General features: G+C 39.0%; 2 protein-coding genes across 3 annotated transcripts in view; both read right to left on the bottom strand.

Moving 5' to 3' along the window:
* Positions 1 to 3,266: 3,266 nt before the first annotated feature.
* Positions 3,267 to 10,329, bottom strand: pttg1ipb (PTTG1 interacting protein b). Of its 2 annotated transcripts, none has more exons than XR_007038903.1 (7): positions 9,927 to 10,329; positions 9,576 to 9,631; positions 8,299 to 8,407; positions 6,470 to 6,572; positions 4,447 to 4,527; positions 4,170 to 4,216; positions 3,267 to 3,854 (listed from the first exon to the last, which is right to left on the bottom strand). XR_007038903.1 is itself a non-coding variant. In XM_047369775.1 (7 exons), exons 1-7 carry the CDS (start codon positions 10,129 to 10,131, stop codon positions 3,811 to 3,813), a joined length of 630 nt encoding a protein of 209 aa, XP_047225731.1. In that variant the 5' UTR covers positions 10,132 to 10,325; the 3' UTR covers positions 3,267 to 3,810. The 2 variants fall into 2 exon arrangements, 1 of the variants encoding a protein (XP_047225731.1); XM_047369775.1 differs by having other exon boundaries at positions 4,462 to 4,527; positions 9,927 to 10,325.
* Positions 10,330 to 14,072: 3,743 nt separating this feature from the next.
* The window catches only part of myo10l3 (myosin X, like 3), an 83,091-nt gene continuing 73,590 nt past the window's right edge, over positions 14,073 to 23,573 (bottom strand). The window contains exons 32-41 of the mRNA XM_047370595.1: positions 23,309 to 23,503; positions 23,034 to 23,191; positions 21,414 to 21,537; positions 20,873 to 21,170; positions 20,575 to 20,782; positions 17,287 to 17,423; positions 17,007 to 17,130; positions 16,464 to 16,919; positions 16,075 to 16,266; positions 14,073 to 15,624 (exon numbers count right to left, since the gene is read on the bottom strand). Of these exons, the coding sequence (XP_047226551.1) occupies positions 15,520 to 15,624; positions 16,075 to 16,266; positions 16,464 to 16,919; positions 17,007 to 17,130; positions 17,287 to 17,423; positions 20,575 to 20,782; positions 20,873 to 21,170; positions 21,414 to 21,537; positions 23,034 to 23,191; positions 23,309 to 23,503 (1,997 nt within the window). The 3' untranslated portion in view covers positions 14,073 to 15,519. The remainder of the gene's footprint in view (positions 15,625 to 16,074; positions 16,267 to 16,463; positions 16,920 to 17,006; positions 17,131 to 17,286; positions 17,424 to 20,574; positions 20,783 to 20,872; positions 21,171 to 21,413; positions 21,538 to 23,033; positions 23,192 to 23,308; positions 23,504 to 23,573) is intronic.

A 23,573-nucleotide genomic window follows, 5' to 3' on the forward strand; every position in this document is an offset into this window, starting at 1 on the left:
AAATTCCCTAACTTTTTGTGATTAGTGTACATTCTGAAATTAAATTTAAAGTCTTGGTCCCCATCAAATGTGGGGCCTATTCCCTCCCTGCCCCACTACCTGTCAGTGGTTGGTCTCTCTGGTTGTCAGTACCTGGGGCTGGGTGCTTTGGTGTTTGCTGGCTCACTCCCGGTGGCTGCTTGCCGGAACCTGGACCCCTGGACTTTGTTGGGCCTCTGCTTGGGGAGTGATAAGTCCCGGGGTCTTGGGTCTCTGGGTCCATGGCTGGTTCTGCTCGGGTGTAGACGGCTGCCGGCGGGGCCTGTGGGCTCGTTGCTGCGGCAGGGGTTCTCCTGGGGTTCCTGTGCTCTGGGGGGGCCTTTGGATGTCTGTGGCTCGGATCTCCTCCGTATCTGTCCCGGGTCCAGGGGGGGGCGGGTCTGTGGTTCCTCACACTCATTGCATATTTTTATGGATAAACCTTGTATACACAAGCGTGCTCACACTCAGACCCACAGGTGTTTAGATTCAGGCGTTAACAGATACACAAATGTTCTATATTGAGCCGCGTTTACCACTAAATACATCTTGCATTGATAAGTACCGTGCACCTTTTTGGTAAAAAAGCTGTTAATATGAACGTTTCTGTAGGTGTAGAAGCAAGCAGGGTGTTATTTTGTATTCTCTTCATCCTTCTTTCTTTCCTCCATTCTTTTCCCCTTCTCTCCACTTTTCCGTTTTGCCCCCCTTTCTCTTTTTCATTTCTGTCTCCGAGTCCGTAACAACTAAAATAATCCCAAAGCAGTTTCTAATAAAGTTTCTTTTTAAGAATATCAAGCAGAGCTTTAAAGCATTAACTGTAATGCTCCACTTGTGAAAGTAAATCTGTTGGGCTTTTTCTTGGCACTCAGACAACAATTGTGAGCACTACTCTGCCAGACAGGACACGGTTAAACAAAATAGACCTTTGTCCCTTCCCACGCACCTTGGAAGTAGGTGAAGTTATTTTGGATATTACCCTATCACACTGACCAAGAGCAATATAATTTTGAAGCATCACAGAGATTTTATGCCTACATCCAAATCACCAAGAAATTACTTCAGACAATTTGCTTTATAGATTCAAATTGCCAGACTCCACAAGAAATTCTGTGAACAACCCTTAAGAGAGCTGCTGATAAATGATTTACACAAAATGTCCCTGATTTTCTGAATTTAATGGTGACATTTATTTAAAATGGTCCCACACTAAAAAACTCAGAACAAGGTGGACTGAATGCTGATTCCACAAAGAAAATTAGAACACTAAAGCTACCACATTCTTTTATTGTATGCTCTCCATCACATAACATATTTGATATTTTTTGTGCAATTAAATTGTTAAACTTCTAGATCACCTTTAAAAAGAACAAAAAGTCAAAAATGACTTAATTTAATCTCAGTTCCTACATAATTTTAACACATGTTGAATTGTAGGGACACTGGACTGTACAAAGAGGCATGCATTCTACAATGAAAAACATGATGAACAACTCTTAGCATCCTCTTTCCAACAGAGTGAGTCAACAACAGTTTTTTCAGTGAGATACTTCTTCAGATCCACAGCAACACAGACCACCATGGGAGGTCCTTCATGCTGACAACCATCACCATCTATAATGACTCTTTGAAGAAACAGAGCATGTGTCATATATGTTTAGAAATAGATGCACAGACAAGACGGTGGCAGCACCATTTTTGTGGTGATTTTATTTTGAAGAAGGAGCTCACAGAACAAAAGAGAAGATAACTTCTAGGAACAGCAAAGCAACAGGAATGCTGGAAAACTGTTATGGAGAACAGACAATGATAAACAGAAGACATTAGTGAGTAAGTGAGAAAACATACAGGCTTAAGTTAACTAATAGGAGAGTTATTTAGCCACATGAGAACCAGGTTTGACTAAATGGAAGGATGAGGAACAGCTGGGAAAGAACCAAACCAGGAGACTGAGGGAAGATGACAAATAAACATTAAAAAAAAGAGGGAAAAAAGATATTACTAAACCAAAAGAGAAATATTTACAACTTCAGCTAATGACTTCTTTACAAAAAAGAAAGAAATGACTGATGTGTTTTAGTTCTTCTAAAATCAGAGATCAATAAATAATTAAGCTCATTGGATAAATCAAATTATTGTTGTAGCCAAGTCTCTTACTTAATTTCTGTATGCTGTATCGCTGGTATGTCCTTATACAGTCAAATATAACTCTGCTGCGATAATATGACAGTATAAGCAGATGCATCTCAATAAATTAGAATATAATTAGAAAGTAAATCTACTGTATGAACATTGCACAAAACCAATGAAAGGCTTGATTCTTATTACAGAAACATTACGTCATGGCTATGCTATGGACTACACAGTCATAGGGAAGGTTGCTGATTTGACCCTTCTAAATAAGCTGGCTGTTCACAAATAGCCGAATCCAAGAATATTAATGGAAAGTTGAGGGGAAGAAAATAGGGCTACATAAAAAGGGACACTTAAGACAACAGGGATAACCACTGTCCTGAGAGGATTGTAAAGCAAAACCCATTTAGGGGTTCGGGGAGATTCAAAAGTCAATGCAGCATGAGAAGCATCTTACCTGAGATAGGGAGGAAAGATGAGACTAAATGTTCCATTTAATGTGGAAATCAAGGTCCCAGAGTCTGGAGGAGGAATAGAGAGGCGCAGAGTTGCTTTAGTTCGAGTGTGAAGGTTTTGTGGTAAGTGATAATTTATGAAGCCAAGTCATCTAATGGTGGTCCACTGTTTTATCAAGTCCAACATCAACTTGAGACACTTCATGTTTCCCCCTGATGACAAGCTTTCCAGAGATGATTTGTTTTTTCAGCAGGACCTGGCACCTGCCCATGCAGGCAAACATCCAAATACCAACTTTAATGACAATTGTATCACCGTGCTTGATCTGACTTAAACCCCATAGAGTATTTACAGAGTATTGTCAAGAGGAAGATGGGAGACATCCCAATACAGACAAGCTGGAGGTCACTGTTAAAGCAACCCGGGCTTCCTTTATACCTTAGCAGAGCCATAGGCTGATTGCCTCCATGTCACACCACACTGATGCAGTAATTCATGAAAGAATAAGGTCTGACGAAGTACTGAGTGCATATACTGTACAGTTCATGGACATACTCTTCAGTAGGCCAACATTTCTGAGTTAATCAACTCAGAAATGTTTCCGAGTTAATCAACTCAGAAATGTAATTAATATATAAATCAAAGAAAATAGGGCAAACAATTGTTTATTCTTTTTATTTTCTTATTTATGATTACCTGCACAAAGATCTGATTCACATGTGATTAAAGGACAATGATGCCCTGTATTCATTTTAAAACTTATCTAGTAAGGGTAGTAATCCAGACAAATAAAAACCTGTTAGGGGCCCAGCAGACGGCAGCAGTGCTGATGCAGAATGAAAGTGAAGGTTTTGAAACCTGTGAACAATGGTGGACCGTGTCAGAAGTTACAATACTGCATTTTGTGTAAAATCCTTCAACATGAATGTTTTAGCTTATCTTGGATGACAACATTGTGCCTCAACATGTTTTTTCTTACAGCTTGTTTTACATGTGCCCAGAAAACCATATTAGTTAAACAATCCTTTTAATCATATTAGAGATCATTTATTTGTGAAACAAACATTAAGAAAAGAGAAGATTTTTGTTTTTAATGCTGTCATGCTGAAATTAATCCAGGAGATCACAGTTTGTCAACAGATACTGGTATGGCTGTATCGCATTGTTACTGGCATCAAAAGATCCTCTTCGCTGACAGTCCTCCTAATGATCATCCATGCGAGCGTATGGATTTTCCTTTGCTATACCTATAAAAAATTTGAACAAAGAATACAATATAGAAAAAAAATTATGGTTTAATAATAATAAATGTGGATAAAAAAAAAGAGTTTCATTGATAGGAGATTTACAGTTCAGTCTTTATCCACTAGATGGCAATGCTGACTATTTAAAAGAAATTTGTTTTTTGTATTCTTTACAGATTTTGTTATTGTTTCTCTTCTCTTTCTCTACCTACTTAAAACTTGCACATTAATAAATTGGCTATATCCTTAATCCCTCTCTGAGTTTTCAACTTTCATCAACCCTCTTGATAAGACACACATCGAAGGAACAGGTCTCACCGTATTTCTGCCTGATTTCATCATGCCTCAGCTGGATCTCTGTTTTCCTAAAGGGAAGGAAAACAAGGACAAACTATTGACTCTGATGGCTTGGATGGGTTTATTTGCACACCAAGCCATAACTTCATATGTAATTCACAAGGTTTACTGGATGTGCAGAGTATATTTGAAATAGGGAAAAAGTGTCATTAGTGAAAAGTATGTCAAATTAGAGGTCACACCAAAAGAAAATGGTGCAAACTGGAAAGAAAACATGATTTGATCAGGTTCTACCTACTCAACAGCCATTCACCTGGCTTTCTGACGGGCCTTCCTCGCTCGGGTCTGTCTCTCCACCTGCGCATCTTCTCTTTTGTTTCTGTAAAATATAAATCATGCATTAATATTCATCACAGTTTTCTTTATATATACAAAAGCTTAAATGTTTTAAAGCTAAGATAAAATCCTAAAGAGATCAGGTGCCTTTTGAACCTTTTCACATTTTGTCAGATTACATCCAAAAACTTAAATGCATCTTTGCAGGGATTTTATGCAACCGACCACACAAAGTAGTTCTTGATTAGTGAAGTGGAAAAAATATATTTTTTTACAAAGAAAAAGCTGAAAAATGTGACTATTTCTATTCTTAACTCTGACACCTCTAAACAAGCGTAACTATGTGCTTTCAGACATGTCATGATCACTGAACAGGGTCAGCCTGTTTGTAATTTAATCTCAATATCAATACTGATGTTCTGTGAAGGCCTTAGAGGTTGGTTAGAGAACATTATAGTGAACAAACATGAGAGCACTAACCATTGATAAGCTTTTTATTTGTTTGGGTAGTGTGAAGTGGCCTGGTTATCCTTTCATGAGCAGCACTTAAACTTTTAGCACTCTTTTTAAAATCAAAACTTTTTTTCTCTCAGGTGAGAAGTCAGGGATAGAGTTTTGGAGAAGTTTAAAGCAGGGGTTGGTCCCAAGCTTTGAACACTCACAGAGGACTAGTCAATTCATTATCTAAAAATGCAGAGTATGGCCCACAGCTGTAAATCTACTAAGACGTCACCATCCACCTAAACTGTCAGGCTGTGGTGGTAACTCTGTAGGAGCTGCAGAGATTTATAGCTCAGCTGGGAGACTATTACGAGACATCTATCAGTCATGCACTCCACAAATCTGATCTGTATGGAAGAGAGACAAGAAGAGGGACATTGTTGAAAGAAAGCCAACACACATCCTCCGTGCCACAAGCCATGTAAGGGACTTCTGCTCCAACGAGGTCAAATTTGAACTTTTTGGGACAACATGCATAGTGCTATATGTGCTGTGGAAAACTAACACTGTACATAACCCTGACTATAGCATCATCAACATAAACTATAGTGGTGGCAGCATCATGTTGTAGGGATCCTCTGCTTCAGCAGAGACAGGGAATGGTTGATGGGAAGATGGATGGAGCGAAATGCAGTGCAGTCCTGGAAGAAAATCTGTTAAAGATTTAAGATGGCGGCAGAGATTCATCTTCCAGTGGGACAACGAGCCTAAACATACTGCCAGAGCTACAATACAATGGTTTAGATAAGACCTAAACCTTTTTGAAGATCCATGTCAAAACTTGAAAATTGCTGTTTCATCCATTTGTACTGCACTTGAACTGTTGAAGGGAGAAGAATAGTCAAAACTTTAGCCTCTAGAAATCCAAAGATGGTAGAGACACCAAAGGTCTTGCAGCTTTGGTTGTAGCAAAAAGTATTTGAGGGGGCTTGAATACAAAATTCATAACACACTTTTCAGGTTTTTATTTGTAAACAATTTCTGACTACAATTCTGGCTACAATTACATAATACTTTGTGTTGGTCTGTCATGGAAAATCCCAATGAAATACATTAAAGCTTGTGGTTCAATATGGAAAAATGGAAAAAAGTTCAAAGATTATGCATTTTTAAAGGCACTGTGTCTTGGACTTTTCATGAATCAGATGTTGTCTGATTAACTATTCTTGGCTAACAAATTAGATTATCCTGACTCTATCAAGGAATGTTGCTAAAAAACAGGAGGCCTATTATTTCTGACATTGAAAAAGTTAAAAACACTGAGCAAAAAACCCACATTACAGTGAAGTTCTTCTTTTATCACCCATTCTCTTACAAGAGGCTGTTCCTGAAATGCAACAGTGAGAGAAAGTTCTTTGGAGATAGTGGTGTCAGCCCAGCCCTTCAGAATAATGGCCCATTGTGTCCCCCTCACCACCACTCCACCTCCTTTCCTTATGAACCAGACTTCACTGCCAGTGTGTTTCATGTGACTCGTAGCCTACCCAATCCGCTCACACTTGCAGCAGCAGAAGCAGCAGATGAGAATGGCGATGATGATGACTCCAGCCAGCACAGACATTGTGATGATCAATATCTGGAAGTTGACTGTAAATTTAAAAAGAGAAACGAGTAAACTCACCTCATAAAAAGCAGCCAGCTATGCAACAATCTGATCTCTGACCTGAGGGTTTATGACCCCACTAGCAACTTATATGACACCAGTCTCAAATATAAAATATTTGATTTTAAATTGTCAGAAAAACAGTAGCAATTCTCTACAAAGTTGCAATATTTTAAGGCACATTTTCATCTTATTTTTCTGAAACTGCTGACAAGGTTTGAGAGACTGAGAACTGCCACATTATCTGAATAATTCTGCCAATAGTTTGACATTCCAGGCAGCGCTTACACATGGGGCCCATATAGGCAGTGTAGGCTTAAATGGGCCCCAGATGGGATAATCCATGCCTGACATAATGCCCCAATTTGCCAAAACAGTTTTGATGCAGGGCAATTCTGGGTAAAAGAGTCTCATCCACATGATTTCTAGGTGTGTTGCTCCGTTTGAACGGATTTTCTTAGTACCCGTGAAGACCTAATGAAGACCAACAGATGATGTCCAACTGGTTTCACGGATACAGATTGCTTCATTCAATCCGAGCGGGTCCCATTCAAGAAACCCATTGTCAGCCGAGATCGAGCTGGAACCTGTGCGGCCAGATTATAATCCATATGGAGCACACATACTCATACTGGCTGGTACCAGCCACCAAAACTCTTGCCACCAAATCCTCGGTTTATCATTAATCAGTTTCACAATGAAGTATCAGAGCTCAAAGACACTAAATGTGGAGTCCCACAAGGTTCAGTGTTGGGGCAAATTCTATTTAATTTTTACTTTAATGACATTTGCGAAATACCTACTTAGCCACCTTTTTTGTGAAACAAAAACTTTTTTGTTCTGGAAATAACTTTAAGTTATTGTAAAGAAACATGTGGCTTGTGAAGTGGGGAAACTCAAGAAGTTGATGAATGTTAAGTTATTTTTAAACTGCAATAAAATACAATTTTTAGATTTGTTTGGTAAATGAAAAAAATGAGGATTTGATTTCCATGGTGATAGATGGACTTTAAGTACAAAGAGTATCTGAAATTCTTAAGAATTAATTTTTCATTACGCACCTTAATGGAAATCTCATACAGTATATAAACCAATCAAAACACTAAAGCATTGCAACTCTAAAGGCTTTTCAGTCATTAATACTTCATATTTATTTATTTTTTAAATTCTACAGTAACTCTTCTTTGAGTTACAGTATAGAAGAAATTTGTGTTTTAAAAAGAGGACCCACAGTCTGTTCAAGTCAGATGTTGAAATTTCAAATTGTTTTAAGTTTTGTACAAAGCTCAAAAGAAACTAATGCCAAATAATTTGCAGAAGATCTATGTATTAACACCCAATAACAAAGATCATAATATTAAAAACCGACTAAAATTGTGAGAAATTGTATTAAGAAAAAAAATTACGAGACATTATGAATAGTAAAAATGAGAAAGATGATATAGTTGGCAGTTCCTTTGTTTTGGAGATAGTTTTAAACAACAATTTGGATTAATTATGCTGTAAATTGTTATTAGATGCACCTGTTAGATATGATTTTTTTCTTTATTTTGCTCTTTTTCTTGTAAGTTTATACATTTGTTTTAATTTGGCCCAGTTTGAATTTGTGAGGTGAATACACCCACTATTTTAACTAAAAAACATCCTTCATGCTTGCAATATACTAATAAAAAAACAACACAGATATGTGAAAAGCTTTTTCAGTCTTACCCCAACAAACCCCCCATCGTGCGTCACTCAGGGGGCAAACACTGCTGGGGGGCAGGATGTTCTTCACCGGGTAGTCAATGCACTGTTGGGTCGAAGAGCACCACAAGCACTGCAACAGCAAATAAAGCCACAAACATTATCATTGGTATGTATGGCAGGTCTAACTATGACAGGTTGATGTGATTAATTAGATTTTTTCATCAGAATCCTGCAGTGAAAAACACAAAAAGACGAGTCGGTGTTGGATGTGTGCTATAAAATATAAAATAACAAATTCAAGCCATTTTTACTTTTGTGCCCATAAACAGATATACATTTTGTTTGATATTTTTTGTATATGTTTTATAAAAATAAGGTCCCTTGTGAAGAGAAATGAAAAACTGACAAGTTTCTTTATTTATATTCCTAGACAGACACCTGATTCTGTGACCATCATATGCTGTGGTTATAGTAGGAGCTGTTTCTCCTTGAGGTTGGGGACCTTTTTTTCCACTAAATAAATGTATATGAACAAGAACATAAAAATAAACACATATATAAAAATATGATGAGTCTGGAGGAGGTTTGTTTTTTTTCTTGTAATAGAGATTGCCAGATTCTTTAGTGTCATTGTAAACTGGATGTCCACAACACCCGGCCCTACCATATATGGGCAGCGACATCATGAGGTGAAGAAGGTGAGGTGTGGAAGGTGTCAAAATATAATCAAATGTGGCAATTTTTTCTCATGTTTTATTTTGTATTTCAATGTAATGTTTTCAAATTAAAGTCAAATGTACATTTGGTTTTATTTTTATTTTAATTTATGGTGGGTCCAGTTACCAATGAGCCATTGCCAAAAAAAAGGTAGGGTTGAATGTTTTCAGTATAGGGCACTATTGCATAAAAAAATTCAACAAAATTAGTTGAAAAACATGTTCCTTCAATCAAACTGATTAAACCTGTAGATGTTTGTGTCTGTCATGTGTTTTGGTTACTCTATATTTGTTTTGTGGTGAAAAATACAATCCTGCAGGTGTACAGAGGAAACAGCGCCTCCTACAGTCACGGTACATACAAGTTGCAGAATTAGGCGCAAGTCTGAAAATATTTTAAAAAAGCATTAACGACTGTTTTATTTGTTACTTTTGGCAGGTGATCGTTTTTTTAATTATTATTTTAAACTTAAAAATAGCACAAAAAAAAAACAGAAAAAAGCACAAATAAATTTTTATGAAAATAAATCGCAGTTATGGCAACACATAAAGAAAGTGGAAAGTGAGGGGTGGGAAACTTACAGCCACATTCTGCAAACATTCATTGCAGCTACTGTTGGATTTCAGGCTGCAAGGATCTGAAACAGAGACAATCTGATATCTAAGAAATGAAATGCAATAAAACAGAAGCTTGTGAATGTTTGACCCTCTGTTCTTTGTCTGTTGGGTTGACTCCGACTCCAAAAAAACAAGAAGGTTCACTGTTGAATGCAACAAAAGCCCCGTTTAAAAAGCTTATGAGCAAAATAATCGCTGAACTTTGTTTTTACTCTGTACAAATCTAATTTGCTGATGTCATGTGACAACCGCCTGATCACAATGACTGCACATGAAAAAAAAACAACAATTCACAACAGCCTGAAGAAAACGTACCTGCAGCCGGAGTTGGTGTCTGCGCCTCTGCTGCAGCAATGATAACAATAATGACACAGATGTTAAAAAATAACGCAATGGCAGATGAGGGTGAGGTGGAAAACCCGACCATGGTGCCACCAGTAGGATCTGTGGAAAGGAAAAAAGGCTTCTGTGGGGAGTCAAAGTGAAGGCTGGACGTCTGCTTTACGACGGTGGACGTCATGAGCAGCTGACGCTTCTGTCATGAAACAGCTGCAGAGATAATAATGCTTCATAGGGTGAAAAAAATGCTCATTGTAAACCAGCACTATGCTTATTTCCCCCAATGGATTTCAGACTAATAAAAACCTAATTGTCAAAAATGAGAACTTCACTTATTTTAAGTACAGGGATCATGCTGAACCAATTTAGGGTGAACCATAAAACACACACGTTTCCAGCTGTAACAAATAAACCAATCTGCTGAGTTTAAAGACGCAGCTTTTTATTGATAATGGGTAAAATATTAGAGCAAAATGTAAAATTTCAGTTTTAATAGTTTATTTAACACTAACATGTCATTGGTCAAAAGATGATTGATAAAAGATTATTCAAAGCCTGTCTATATCTGCAGACAATGCCTATCAACAGCTTGCATGAATAACATCAACATGCCTAAATAGTCCTTCTGTTGATGACAAGTTGAAGCTAAATTGACATCAAGAGAGGTAATGATTTTACCTGCAGTTTTAATTGGAAATTATCTGAATGTAAAACATTGGTAAAATACTGACTTATCTATTTAACTGTGTTAATCTCCTAAATGAAGCCAGTAAAGGAGCTACTGCTCCTATTAACCCTTTGCTTTTTCTTTAGAAAGTACTCCTGGATCAGTGTTTCTTTGTTTTTTTTGCGTATGTTCTGTATTCTCTGTCTCTCAGTAGGTCCTTCTCAAAATATTAGCATATTGTGATAAAGTTCATTATTTTCCATAATGTCATGATGAAAATTTAACATTCATATATTTTAGATTCATTGCACACTAACTGAAATATTTCAGGTCTTTTATTGTCTTAATACGGATGATTTTGGCATACAGCTCATGAAAACCCAAAATTCCTATCTCACAAAATTAGCATATCATTAAAAGGGTCTCTAAACGAGCTATGAACCTAATCATCTGAATCAACGAGTTAACTCTAAACACCTGCAAAAGATTCCTGAGGCCTTTAAAACTCCCAGCCTGGTTCATCACTCAAAACCCCAATCATGGGTAAGACTGCCGACCTGACTGCTGTCCAGAAGGCCACTATTGACACCCTCAAGCAAGAGGGTAAGACACAGAAAGAAATTTCTGAACGAATAGGCTGTTCCCAGAGTGCTGTATCAAGGCACCTCAGTGGGAAGTCTGTGTGAAGGAAAAAGTGTGGCAGAAAACACTGCACAACGAGAAGAGGTGACCGGACCCTGAGGAAGATTGTGGAGAAGGGCCGATTTCAGACCTCGGGGGACCTGCGGAAGCAGTGGACTGAGTCTGGAGTAGAAACATCCAGAGCCACCGTGCACAGGCGTGTGCAGGAAATGGGCTACAGGTGCCGCATTCCCCAGGTCAAGCCACTTTTGAACCAGAAACAGCGGCAGAAGCGCCTGACCTGGGCTACAGAGAAGCAGCACTGGACTGTTGCTCAGTGGTCCAAAGTACTTTTTTCGGATGAAAGCAAATTCTCCATGTCATTCGGAAATCAAGGTGCCTGAGTCTGGAGGAAGACTGGGGAGAAGGAAATGCCAAAATGCCAGAAGTCCAGTGTCAAGTACCCACAGTCAGTGATGGTCTGGGGTGCCGTGTCAGCTGCTGGTGTTGGTCCACTGTGTTTTATCAAGGGCAGGGTCAATGCAGCTAGCTATCAGGAGATTTTGGAGCACTTCATGCTTCCATCTGCTGAAAAGCTTTATGGAGATGAAGATTTCATTTTTCAGCACGACCTGGCACCTGCTCACAGTGCCAAAACCACTGGTAAATGGTTTACTGACCATGGTATCACTGTGCTCAATTGGCCTGCCAACTCTCCTGACCTGAACCCCATAGAGAATCTGTGGGATATTGTGAAGAGAACGTTGAGAGACTCAAGACCCAACACTCTGGATGAGCTAAAGGCCGCTATCGAAGCATCCTGGGCCTCCATAAGACCTCAGCAGTGCCACAGGCTGATTGCCTCCATGCCACGCCGCATTGAAGCAGTCATTTCTGCAAAAGGATTCCCGACCAAGTATTGAGTGCATAACTGTACATGATTATTTGAAGGTTGACGTTTTTTGTATTAAAAACACTTTTCTTTTATTGGTCGGATGAAATATGCTAATTTTGTGAGATAGGAATTTTGGGTTTTCATGAGCTGTATGCCAAAATCATCCGTATTAAGACAATAAAAGACCTGAAATATTTCAGTTAGTGTGCAATGAATCTAAAATATATGAATGTTAAATTTTCATCATGACATTATGAAAAATAATGAACTTTATCACAATATGCTAATATTTTGAGAAGGACCTGTACATGGAACCAGGTTCTGCTCGAAGTTTCTTCCTGTTAAAGGGCAGTTTTCCTCTCTACTGTTACTACATGCTCGTTCAGGAGGAGAGATTCCTGCCAAGTCAGTGACTCGAGCAATTGTCTGGGGTTCCTTGGAAAACTTTACCAATTTGATGATAAACTGAACTCGACTGCAATGTTTAATAATTAGGATCAAATTGGGACGCTTTTAATTGACGTTATATCTGATTGAACTGAATGGAATTCAAATTTCTGTTTATCTTTTATCTGTTTATGGATCTGATCTGTTTTTTAAAGTCCCTTGAGGTGACATTTGTAGCAAAATCTGCACCTAAATGAAAAAACTGAACTAACTTAATCTGTAACATAATAATCTGTAACATAATATAATTAAATATGATGCAGCTGTGCATTGGTGTGTTAAATAATCTGAGCAGATGAATGATTGAGCAACACTGGTTAAAACCTGATAATTCAAAGCTATATATACAGTAAAACACTGACAATCTCTGTTTAAAACAATGATGCATATTTTGACTGATCTTTACACCAGAATATATCATGCACTGCACATTGTCTAAAACCGATAACCATAAGCATGGCATTAGATTAGTCAGAGCTGGTTTGATGGGACCTTGAGCAGAACTTCATTTTAGGGCCCACTTCCAATTAAGCTCATCACCCACTAGTTAGCAACACTAATCCCTATTTTCTATTAATCATTTGGGTTTTACCAGATTCATTTGTAAAGCCTGCCTAAGGCAGCAACATCTGCTATAAATACATAATGAGATTTTGTATTAAAAAATTTAAAGCTAATGTAAATGATTGTGAACTCTGGAACATTAAGCCAAAACAAAGTTTGAGAATTTTAATGAAAAATGTGTAGGAATCCTGAATTAAAGATATGGTCTCCTTTACATTTTTAAAGGACTTATTAATAACCCAGAGGCAGAAACATCAATTAATTCCGATTAAAAAAAAGCCTCTCCATACATTTGAATTTATTCAAAAGGTAAACTGTTACTGTCATTCAGGTAAAAAAGTGAAACATGTATTAATATTTCCAACATTTTGATGGGCTTTATTTCATAATTCTCTCAAAGCTGCAGTCACAAGCAACTTGGATGTTGCTTGTGAACATTTCTTTGTATACAGTTTTTCTTCTACTAATATTCTTGGATAAATCTGTATGTGAACACCAAGCTTATTTAGCAACTACCTTTTGTGGCTTAAAGATTGTGTCAATAAATGTCAGACAGATAACTACTAAATCAGCATATCTACTCTGACCGCAATGAATCTATACATATGTCTTACCTTTTTGCTGTGAAATAATGAAACAAATAATTTTTTTGGGATGATATTCTAATTCTAACATTGTTTACATGTACTTTGTATGTATCCAAGCGATATTAGCTGTGACCTGTCATTGTTGTGTTCGGGATAATTAAAAAAAATAGTTTTCTAATATTTTTTCCTGTTTAAAGAAGAATAAATAAATCTATGAGCGCATAATAAATAAATCAGGTTTAATTTAATTGTAATTTAGTCATAGTTGCTGCTCGGTGTTCAGACATGTCCAACCTTTTCTTTACTATATTGTCAGGCATGAAATCACAACACAAACAATGTTTCAAATACAATAATTTATTAAAGCATTTTTAAATTCTGATATAAAACATTTTCCGATTTTTTTTTTTTTTTTTTTGCCTCATCAAAACAATCAGAAGTCTGAAAAATACAGTCATCATCAACGGCAAGGTGGCTCGCTCTCTGGTGTGGCCGCCGGCAGCTGACCAGAGCGCCCACAGAAGGTGAAAATGATCGGGACACAACGGAGGACCGTGATCTAGTGAGAGGTAAATACTGAGCTCATTATGTTGAGATTATATTACTCTAAATATGAACTATACGGTAGGTTGGTTGGCATTGTCTTGATAATAAAAAAAATAGTTTTCAGTATGTTTCTAACAGCCAGAGAAGAAACACGGCACAAAATGGAGACAGTTCAACATTTTCACCTCAGCATCATTTTCTGTGTCCATAAAAGCGCAACTAAAACTAACAAATCATTTGAAGGACATTTTACTTCTTTGTCTCTCAAATCCATTGAGTGTTTTAATAAATAAATACTACATCCTCACCTCGCTGCTGAGATGCGTAAAAGCAAAAAAACACACAAGCAAACTATGCTCACAAATGCAATGAAATGCTGTCGTGCTTTCGGTCTAAAACACACATTTTGGCTATCTTTAAACATACATTCAGTTCACATTTGTTCTTATTCTGGGACATAAGCTCAAATATTCTGATATTAGTAAATTTCAGCCTTGTTAAAAAAGGTTTAGACTTTTAATTGATGCATCCAATTCCAATCAAGTTTGATCTGTTTGAGTTATATTTTTAACCTGTTAGAGGAGTGTTTTTGCCTCACACATGTAAAAAAAAAAAAATCACAAAGTAGTTTATATTCTGCTTCTACAAGGCCACATTCACGCTCTTAGGTAAGGCAAGATTAAGGGACTTGATAAATACCCTGAGGGGATCTCCATTAAGAGAACATTCATTAGAAAGGGGCCCAATATTCTAGCAAAAAAATTAAAAGATCTAGTAAATGAAGGTGCCATCTCTGTCAGTGTGCGTTTGCCACTGTGGCACATTCAAAGAAGTTGTCTGAGATTTACTAATTTGGTGATTTAGATGTAAAGGTGTTTCAAATTATGTCAAAAGAACTCAGGATGTTTAAATAAAATTAAAAAAAGATACCTGATGTCTTCTTATTAAAGAAACAAGTGAAATGACCATTGTAATTCTCTCTTATGTTTAAGGTTTTTTGGAGATTACATGGAATGAAGCAACATTATGAAGATTCAAGGAGATAAACATTTAGAATCTCTGCCCAAAAAGGTAGGAGAAGTAACATGTTTGAGTAATATTAGGGAGATTTCTGAATGGAGTATGTTAATGTCAACTTAAAAGCTTTGCAGCAATATCCCAGGTTGTTGTTCTTCTCGTCTCTCCATCTCCTCCGCGTGCTGGTTATGCAGCTGGGTAGGTGCGGCGTCGGTCTCCAGCGGATTACCGGATCCAGTTGGTTCCATAACTGGACACAGATTTGACGCTGCAGCGCTTCTTCACGATCATATTTATGTAGGCTTTCATGATCTTTGTGATCTCTCCGACCTGACAAAAATGCAGCGCTTCAAAGTGAGGGCAGTGGCTATGCATGTGTAAAAAATAAAAACGGACAAAACTGCACCTCAAAAGTGCAACGCCTTGCAAAGTAATTTATACCCCTTCAACTTTGTACATTGCACAGCAGCAACCACAAACATCCATGTATTTTATCGTGACTTTTTGCTCCAAGCCTTGCAGGGGACACAGCAATTATATGTCATGTGTGTCACATCACATGAGACAAAATTTGAACTTTACAGGCAGGATGCAAAACATTGTGTGCAGGTCCTTTTAAGAATGATACAGTCTTGTTTTCAGCTACCATGTAAAATTCGAATAAAAAAAATACAACACAATGGTTTACGGTTGTAATGTGACAAAATGTGAAAAAGTTTAAGGGGTATACATTTTTTCCAAATCACTGAGACGATAAAATGAAAGAAAAAAAAGGTATACCTCTGGTGTCTCGAAGAACATTTCCCTCTCATCCACAGTGATCTTGTAGGTGCAGGGTTGTGGAGCACCGAAGAAGATGATGTGCTCATACGGGAACGTCTCCAGAGGCTTTGGCTCGCCTCTCTTGTAGACGGACACATTCTCGGCGCTCACGCTTAACCAGAGGTCATGTGGGAATCCTCCTTCTTTACACTGTGAAGACACAAACATGAGACTCTCATCACATAAAAAATAAGAACTTTATAGTCAGACAGTTTAACAACCTACAGGAGTAATTTAAGGGAATTATAAAGACTGATATAAATCTACACTTAGGGCTCAGTTTTAAGGGTTAGACAGGATCCAGATCTTCTTAGAAGTAGTCTACTGTCATGGTACATGAAAATTACCTCAACATCAAACAGTGTGGATCCATATCCAGGCCATTCCTTTATGATGCTCATGTATTTGAGCATGGCCTGGTGCTGATCCAGACCCTTGACGTGGGACCACTTCTCCACAATGCTCGCCCTGGTGGAGGACATCTCCTCCTTTATCCACATCTCCAGCATCTGCTCCTCCTCCATGCGCTGCTTCTTCAAGGATCCCGTCTTCAGCCCCCGGCGCAGGGTCCCGTCCAGGAAGCTGGTCCTCCTTCGCTCTAGAGTCTGGCCCGACCCGGAGGCTCCGCCCGCCTTGGTGAACTGCAGAATGCGGCTGCGCAGGCGGCCCACGGGGTAGACGTTCTCAAGGCTCCAGGTGATCCGGGCTTTGTCTCCAAACAGGAACTGCAGTCGCAGACCGGCGAGGTGTTGCAGGGTCTCTTCACGAGCAGGAAAGTGGCCATGGGTCAAACTCTCATGGGCCTGACATAAACCAAAACACATACTATCGTAAACATAACTGTATTTTTAAGCATTTTAAAATTCTTTTATTAAATCAGTAAAACAAACCTGCTCAAACATGAAAGCAAACTCCACTCCTTCCTTTGGCATGCTTTCAACATCCAAGAAACAGTAGAGTTTAAAATACAGCTTCCACTGGCCCTCATCCCGAGCTTCCTCACTGCCAGCCAGTCTGGGGGGAAAAGCCGCAAACCTGTCACTCCCAGATCTGGTTTTATCTCATTTTATTACCTTATCTTCATATTATTTTCACCCAAAGGACAAAGATATCTGTGTGCCTGTGATTAAACAAAGACAATATCTGGGGGAAAAAAAAGTTCAAACAAACCTTTCAAATTTAGCCAGAACATCAGCTACAAGCACCCTGCTTTCCACAGCTTTGTCAACAGTATTGTTGTGCTCAAAGAGAGCAAACATGTTTCTGCTGTCCTCCATGGCCAGACCTCGTATCAGCTTCTCCACCACCTGACAAAGAAGAGAAATGCAATCATATGTTCAACAACGCAGCTTTCGCTCTCAGCAACACCCCTGGTAAAGATGTGTAAAAATATTTGAATAAATTTATGTTTTTTGTAATAGAAATATCTCACACTGTAAGGTTTAAAAATGTATTTAGTGTAGGAAAAATCAAATTTTATGAGATAAAATGTAACAACATTGCTGGTCATTAATATATTCTCTATCTTTTAAGCTGATCAGATGTTAGGAACTTGAACGTAGTAATCTATATCATCCTGTTTCCCTGGTGTATACATGACGTAACACAGAGCCCCATTTCCAATAGAAACTCTTTAAATTGGAAAGACAAGACAATATGTGAGGTGAGAATGGTAAGCTAGGTAGAAGGAAATCTCCAAAACAGTTCTTAGATACTATGTACAGGGGTTGGATGATGAAACTGAAACACCTGTCATTTTAGTGTGGGAGGTTTCATGGCTAAATTGGACCAGCCTGGTAGCCAGTCTTCATTGATTGCACATTGCACCAGTAAGAGCAGAGTGTGAAGGTTCAATTAGCAGGGTAAGAGCACAGTTTTGCTCAAAATATTGAAATGCACACAACATTATGGGTGACATACTAGATTTCAAAAGAGGACAAATTGTTGGTGCACGTCTTGCTGACGCATCTGTGACCAAGACAGCAAGTCTTTGTGATGTATCAAGACCCACGGTATCCAGGGTAATGTCAGCATACCACCAAGAAGGACGAACCACATCCAACAGGATTAACTGTGGACGCAAGAGGAAGCTGTCTGAAAGGGATGATCGGGTGCTAACCCGGATTGTATCCAAAAAACATAAAACCACGGCTGCCCAAATCACGGCAGAGTTAAATGTGCACCTCAACTCTCCTGTTTCCACCAGAACTGTCCGTCGGGAGCTCCACAGGGTCAATATACACGGCCGGGCTGCTATAGCCAAACCTTTGGTCACTCATGCCAATGCCAAACGTCGGTTTCAATGGTGCAAGGAGCACAAATCTTGGGCTGTGGACAATGTGAAACATGTATTGTTCTCTGATGAGTCCACCTTTACTGTTTTCCCCACATCCGGGAGAGTTACGGTGTGGAGAAGCCCCAAAGAAGTGTACCACCCAGACTGTTGCATGCCCAGAGTGAAGCATGGGGGTGGATCAGTGATGGTTTGGGCTGCCATATCATGGCATTCCCTTGGCCCAATACTTGTGCTAGATGGGCACGTCACCGCCAAGGACTACCGAACCATTCTTGAGGACCATGTGCATCCAATGGTTCAAACATTGTATCCTGAAGGTGGTGCCGTGTATCAGGATGACAATGCACCAATACACACAGCAAGACTGGTGAAAGATTGGTTTGATGAACATGAAAGTGAAGTTGAACATCTCCCATGACCTGCACAGTCACCAGATCTAAATATTATTGAGCCACTTTGGGGTGTTTTGGAGGAGCGAGTCAGAAAACATTTTCCTCCACCAGTATCACGTAGTGACCTGGCCACTATCCTGCAAGAAGAATGGCTTAAAATCCCTCCGACCACTGAGCAGGACTTGTATATGTCATTCCCAAGACAAATTGACGCTGTATTGGCCGCAAAAGGAGGCCCTACACCATACTAATAAATTATTGTGGTCTAAAACCAGGTGTTTCAGTTTCATTGTCCAACCCCTGTATATGCCGACCATTTGTTTGGGACAAACAAACCTGTGGACTTGAACTGGAACTGTGTGCTTAAGTCAGATGGATTCAGCTTGGCAGAGGATCTGTCATGATGTGGGCATTTTCGTTCGTAAAATCTTAGTCATAACGTTCAGAGATTTACATGGACATACTCTTTCTTATGTTGCTTATTTAATTTAGCCATCCACTTTGCTTCGCAGTCTGCGGTCATTTAATCAGAACCTTTTAACAGTTCCTCATATTTGTTTCAAGACATGAGGAGACTGATGTTTCCAAACAGTAGGACCCAGACTGTGAAATGCATTTCCTTTATCTTTAAAAGTTTCGACTCTCTGGATATTTTCATTCATTGTTTCAAAATTGCTTTTTGTTAGACTTTTACATTTCTGAATTATTTGTGTTGTGCATCTCTGTTTTATGTATGATGTTTGTGTATTTTATTGGGTTACTTTCTATTAAGCACCTTGAGACTTTTTTTTATGAAAGCTGCTTTATAAACAAAAGACTTTCAGTGCTTATTCCTGTAATGATTAAGGACTAAGGGTTAGACAGGATTGTGGAATTACTCTGATGCTGTGATAACATACTAAGCAAAGTAAGCAGCAACAGTGCAGAGAGCGCAAAGCAATCAGATGATCCTCCGGTGTCCATCTAACTTAAGAAATAGATTGGTTAGCAGAATATGATCACGTAAAATGAAGAGAATTGAGTACTTGTCAGTACTTTGTATCTGTTTATAACGCATTTGGACACCCTGCATGAGAACTGAATACTGAACTCAGTCTGAATACAGGGGAAATCCCCTAAATGTTTTTTATGCATATTGTTCAGTAGAATGGTGCTGGATTGGAGGACCTACCTGTTTGGTTCCACAATGCCAGCTGCATGTTTTTAAAGCACACACCACCTATGATTTCAGCAGATCAATTTAAAAAATGGCACAAGGACCCATAGAGGGGTTTTGTGGTTTATTTCTAATCAGAATGATGGTCTTAAAGGGGCTATTGACTGTTTGAAATACCAGTATATCATAAATAAAAATCTGGTGACCTCTACCAGAAAACAAAGGAGCTCATCATTGGGTCTTTGATCAGGACAATGATCCAACCTACATGGCTAAATCCACCTAGACATGGTTTATCAGACACAAAATCAACCTTCACCCCAGTCCCCAGACCTAAACCCTTTAGAAAGGAGTAGGCAAAGCCAAAGAGAACATAGCAAAAGAGAGAACCCAGGACTGGACAATACAGACAGAGTGCAAAGAGGAAAGGTCAAAGATTTCTCTATTTGTATGCTCCAACCTTGTGCACTTAGTTTTAGGAAGAGACTAAGCATTATCCTGTTGGCAAAAGGAGGAATTATAATCTTCTAAAACTGATTTTGTAAAGTAAGATTTGTTTCCCTACCAACAAATTTACTGTTTAAATAAATGAGCAATGATTGCAGCCTGCTTACCTCTCCAGCAGTGGTGTGAGAGTTGATGGAGATCTTGCAGGAGCCTCCTCCATGGCAGTAGACTGTGGTAGTCATTTCCTGTCTGGTGAGAAGTGCCATGATCTCCTCCTGCGATGGAACAAATTCTCTCGTCTTTGTCTTCTTCAGAGACTCCCCAGTGAAATGAGCAAACATTTCAATTTCTGTCCCAGGAAACAGCTCCTTAATCCTGAAGAATATGCATAGATACAAAGAAAGAAGCTTAGGCCAGAGCTTAAGCTCTTTATCTCTTTACTGCTTAGTCCCAACTGTTCTTCACCTTTTCAGATGAAACCTGAGGTAGCGCAGAATTCCTCGGCTGGGCAGGAAGGTGCAGCTCATGCAGGTTAGGAGATGCCAGTGGGCACGATTGGCGGGACTGTTGGGGTGCGGGACGTGATTAGTTTGTTTGATCAGCTGACAGTAAACCTCATCTCTTAACGGCCTCAAGTCTTGACAGGTCTGCAGGATTCCCTGGATGATTGGGACAGGGTCTGAAACAGCCTCCATCTCCTGCAGAGAGTTAAAAATCTTCACGGCTTCATCCTGCAGGCTGGTATAACCCTTTTCCTTTTGCACTGAGAGATAGAAAGGGCTAAAGTTATTTTTTCCAAAGCAATAACAATGGCTGAAAACCTTAAACTAAAACACCAGACATACTAATAGACTTAGTAAGACAGAATGCAGTAAGAAAACAATGGAAAGGTAATGATACACAAAACATTACGTCGTCTGTGAGCACAAATGGTCAAAGTCAATACAAAGTAAACTTTTTTAAAACTCTTTCTGTGCAAACAGTGGCTCCAGGGATGAGAACTCACAGTGGACACTGACATCTCCATAAGGCAGAGGTAGAAGAGGGGAGTGCAAAGGATGCTGGGTATATCTCAGGATGGGGTTCCTCCAGTACGTCTGCTCCACAGCCTCCACATTCAAACTGCTCTCCTGTCCATCAAAAGAGCAGATTAGTGACTATATGCCTTTATTAACTGATTGTTTCTCACAAAGCACACTTTACACCAGATTAAGAATGTCCTAACGTCGCCACAATTATTCGAACATGGCTGGAATGCCGGGAAATTTGAAAATATCGTTTCATTGTGAAGGCAATCATGACACTGCTATGTTCTTAGCAGTCAGCAAATAAGTTTCCTGTGCTACTTTCCCAGCCATCCTCCCACAATGATACAGTTAATGGTATCATGTTGAAATGAGTTTCCTAACAGATTTTAATAAATGTACCTATTTACATTGGAGGTTTCTGCACCACCACCATCAACGTCTGCCTTGCTGAGGATTATGCAATAATTTTAACAACCTTAGTCTGAAGGACTCATCCAGATAATAAAAATTCAAAAGTCTTTGTATGTGTCACTGAATATAGTAAGCCAATCAAATTGGGGCTCCAAAGACTGAAGTTTAATTTTGAGTTAACTTGTGATTATTACAAAAATATTTCACAAAACCTATGATATGGGGCTGGCACTTCTTCTTCTTCCACCTACCCTTTCATGGCTACTAATGAACATGAACCTATAGCTCTGGCCGCATGAAAGTTACACTACACATTTGAACTGTCTGAAAAACACTTTCTTCTGTCTCACAGCAACCAGCACAGCCAAGTCTGCACGCAATTTGAAGGTTTGTGCCCTGGAAGCCAGTCTCCTTTGGTGAGGCGAGTGAATACCAATTTGTATGATGTGCAAGGTCTCTAAGGGTAGTGCAGCATTCATTGTTGTGGAGATTGTTCACTGCAGCACATAGCAGTTGTGGTGCCAAGAGAGTTACAATAGTTTTCTTGGAGCACCTCCGGGCCATTGTGGGTGTGATGAGGTCGTAACCTTGGAATGAGGCCAATGCAACCCTGCTTTAAATTTCCTGATGATTAATCCACACCACAGTACTGCTGCCACCAACTCCCACACAGCTCACCAAGTACCCTGAGATGCTGCCACTCTGATAATAAACCAATACAACCTCTGTATAGAAAGGTTCTGCATGCTAAAAACAGTCACACAGAAAGAAGAGCACACTGCATTTTTCATGAGCACTAGAAGACTTCCCCGAGACCCTGTTGAGCTCTTCGAAGTTCTAGGTCATTTTCAACATTATAATACAATCTTAGTCTGGTGTAAATAAGACATTTGTCCTAAGACATAATTAAAAGAATTATTACAGAGGAGTTTAATGTCAGAAAAGTCTGAATTTATAAGAAGAAAGTGGTTTTGTTTTGGAAAAGCAAAACTAAATGCACAGCACACAGTTTAAGTACCTCACTTCACAACCGTGTTTGTCCCTGCCAAAGGTTTGCTAGACTAGAAAGAATATTTGTCATTGCTCATATCTTCCTGAAACGTTTGGCATTATCAGTTCTGAGAAAAATCAATAATCAATACATCAGGACTGTATCACAAAAAAAGTCAAACGGAAAGGTTTATTACCTTAATGTCTCTGATGAGTTGCTGAGTTGGTGTTTCGATGGGAACTTTGTTGTCTATCACTCCCTGTATGGCATTGGCCCACCGCATGGCTTCATTCAGCATCTTAGTATAAAGTCGATACGAGTGTTTACGCCCATAAACAATAATATTCCAGTAACCTAGGAGGAATGGAGAGAAAAGACACAGGATGCATGAAGGAGTGAGGTCAAGATTTACAAAAAAGATTGGAAATGCTGCAAAATCTGTATTATAGTGTTGACTGATGTTATACTTACCAGTGTCCTTGAAGACTTTCTCATCTGGTTGCACCACAGAACAGAGGCTGTTTAGGACCAGCGTTCCCAGTTTAGTCGCATTGCGCTCTGATGACTTGTAATAGTCGAGAGAGTTTGTGGTGAGAACAAACCAGCGCTTCTTCAACTTCAGAGAAGTGCTCTTCACTCCTGACTTCATCTCTTTATGCAGCCAACCTGATAATTAAAATAGACATGAGGTCTTGCTTCTTGAAAGGAAACTTATTTCAATATTAAATTAGATTCC

Source organism: Girardinichthys multiradiatus, chromosome 7 (genome assembly GCF_021462225.1).
Source record: "Girardinichthys multiradiatus isolate DD_20200921_A chromosome 7, DD_fGirMul_XY1, whole genome shotgun sequence".
In the NCBI taxonomy this organism is placed as follows: Eukaryota; Metazoa; Chordata; class Actinopteri; order Cyprinodontiformes; family Goodeidae; genus Girardinichthys; species Girardinichthys multiradiatus.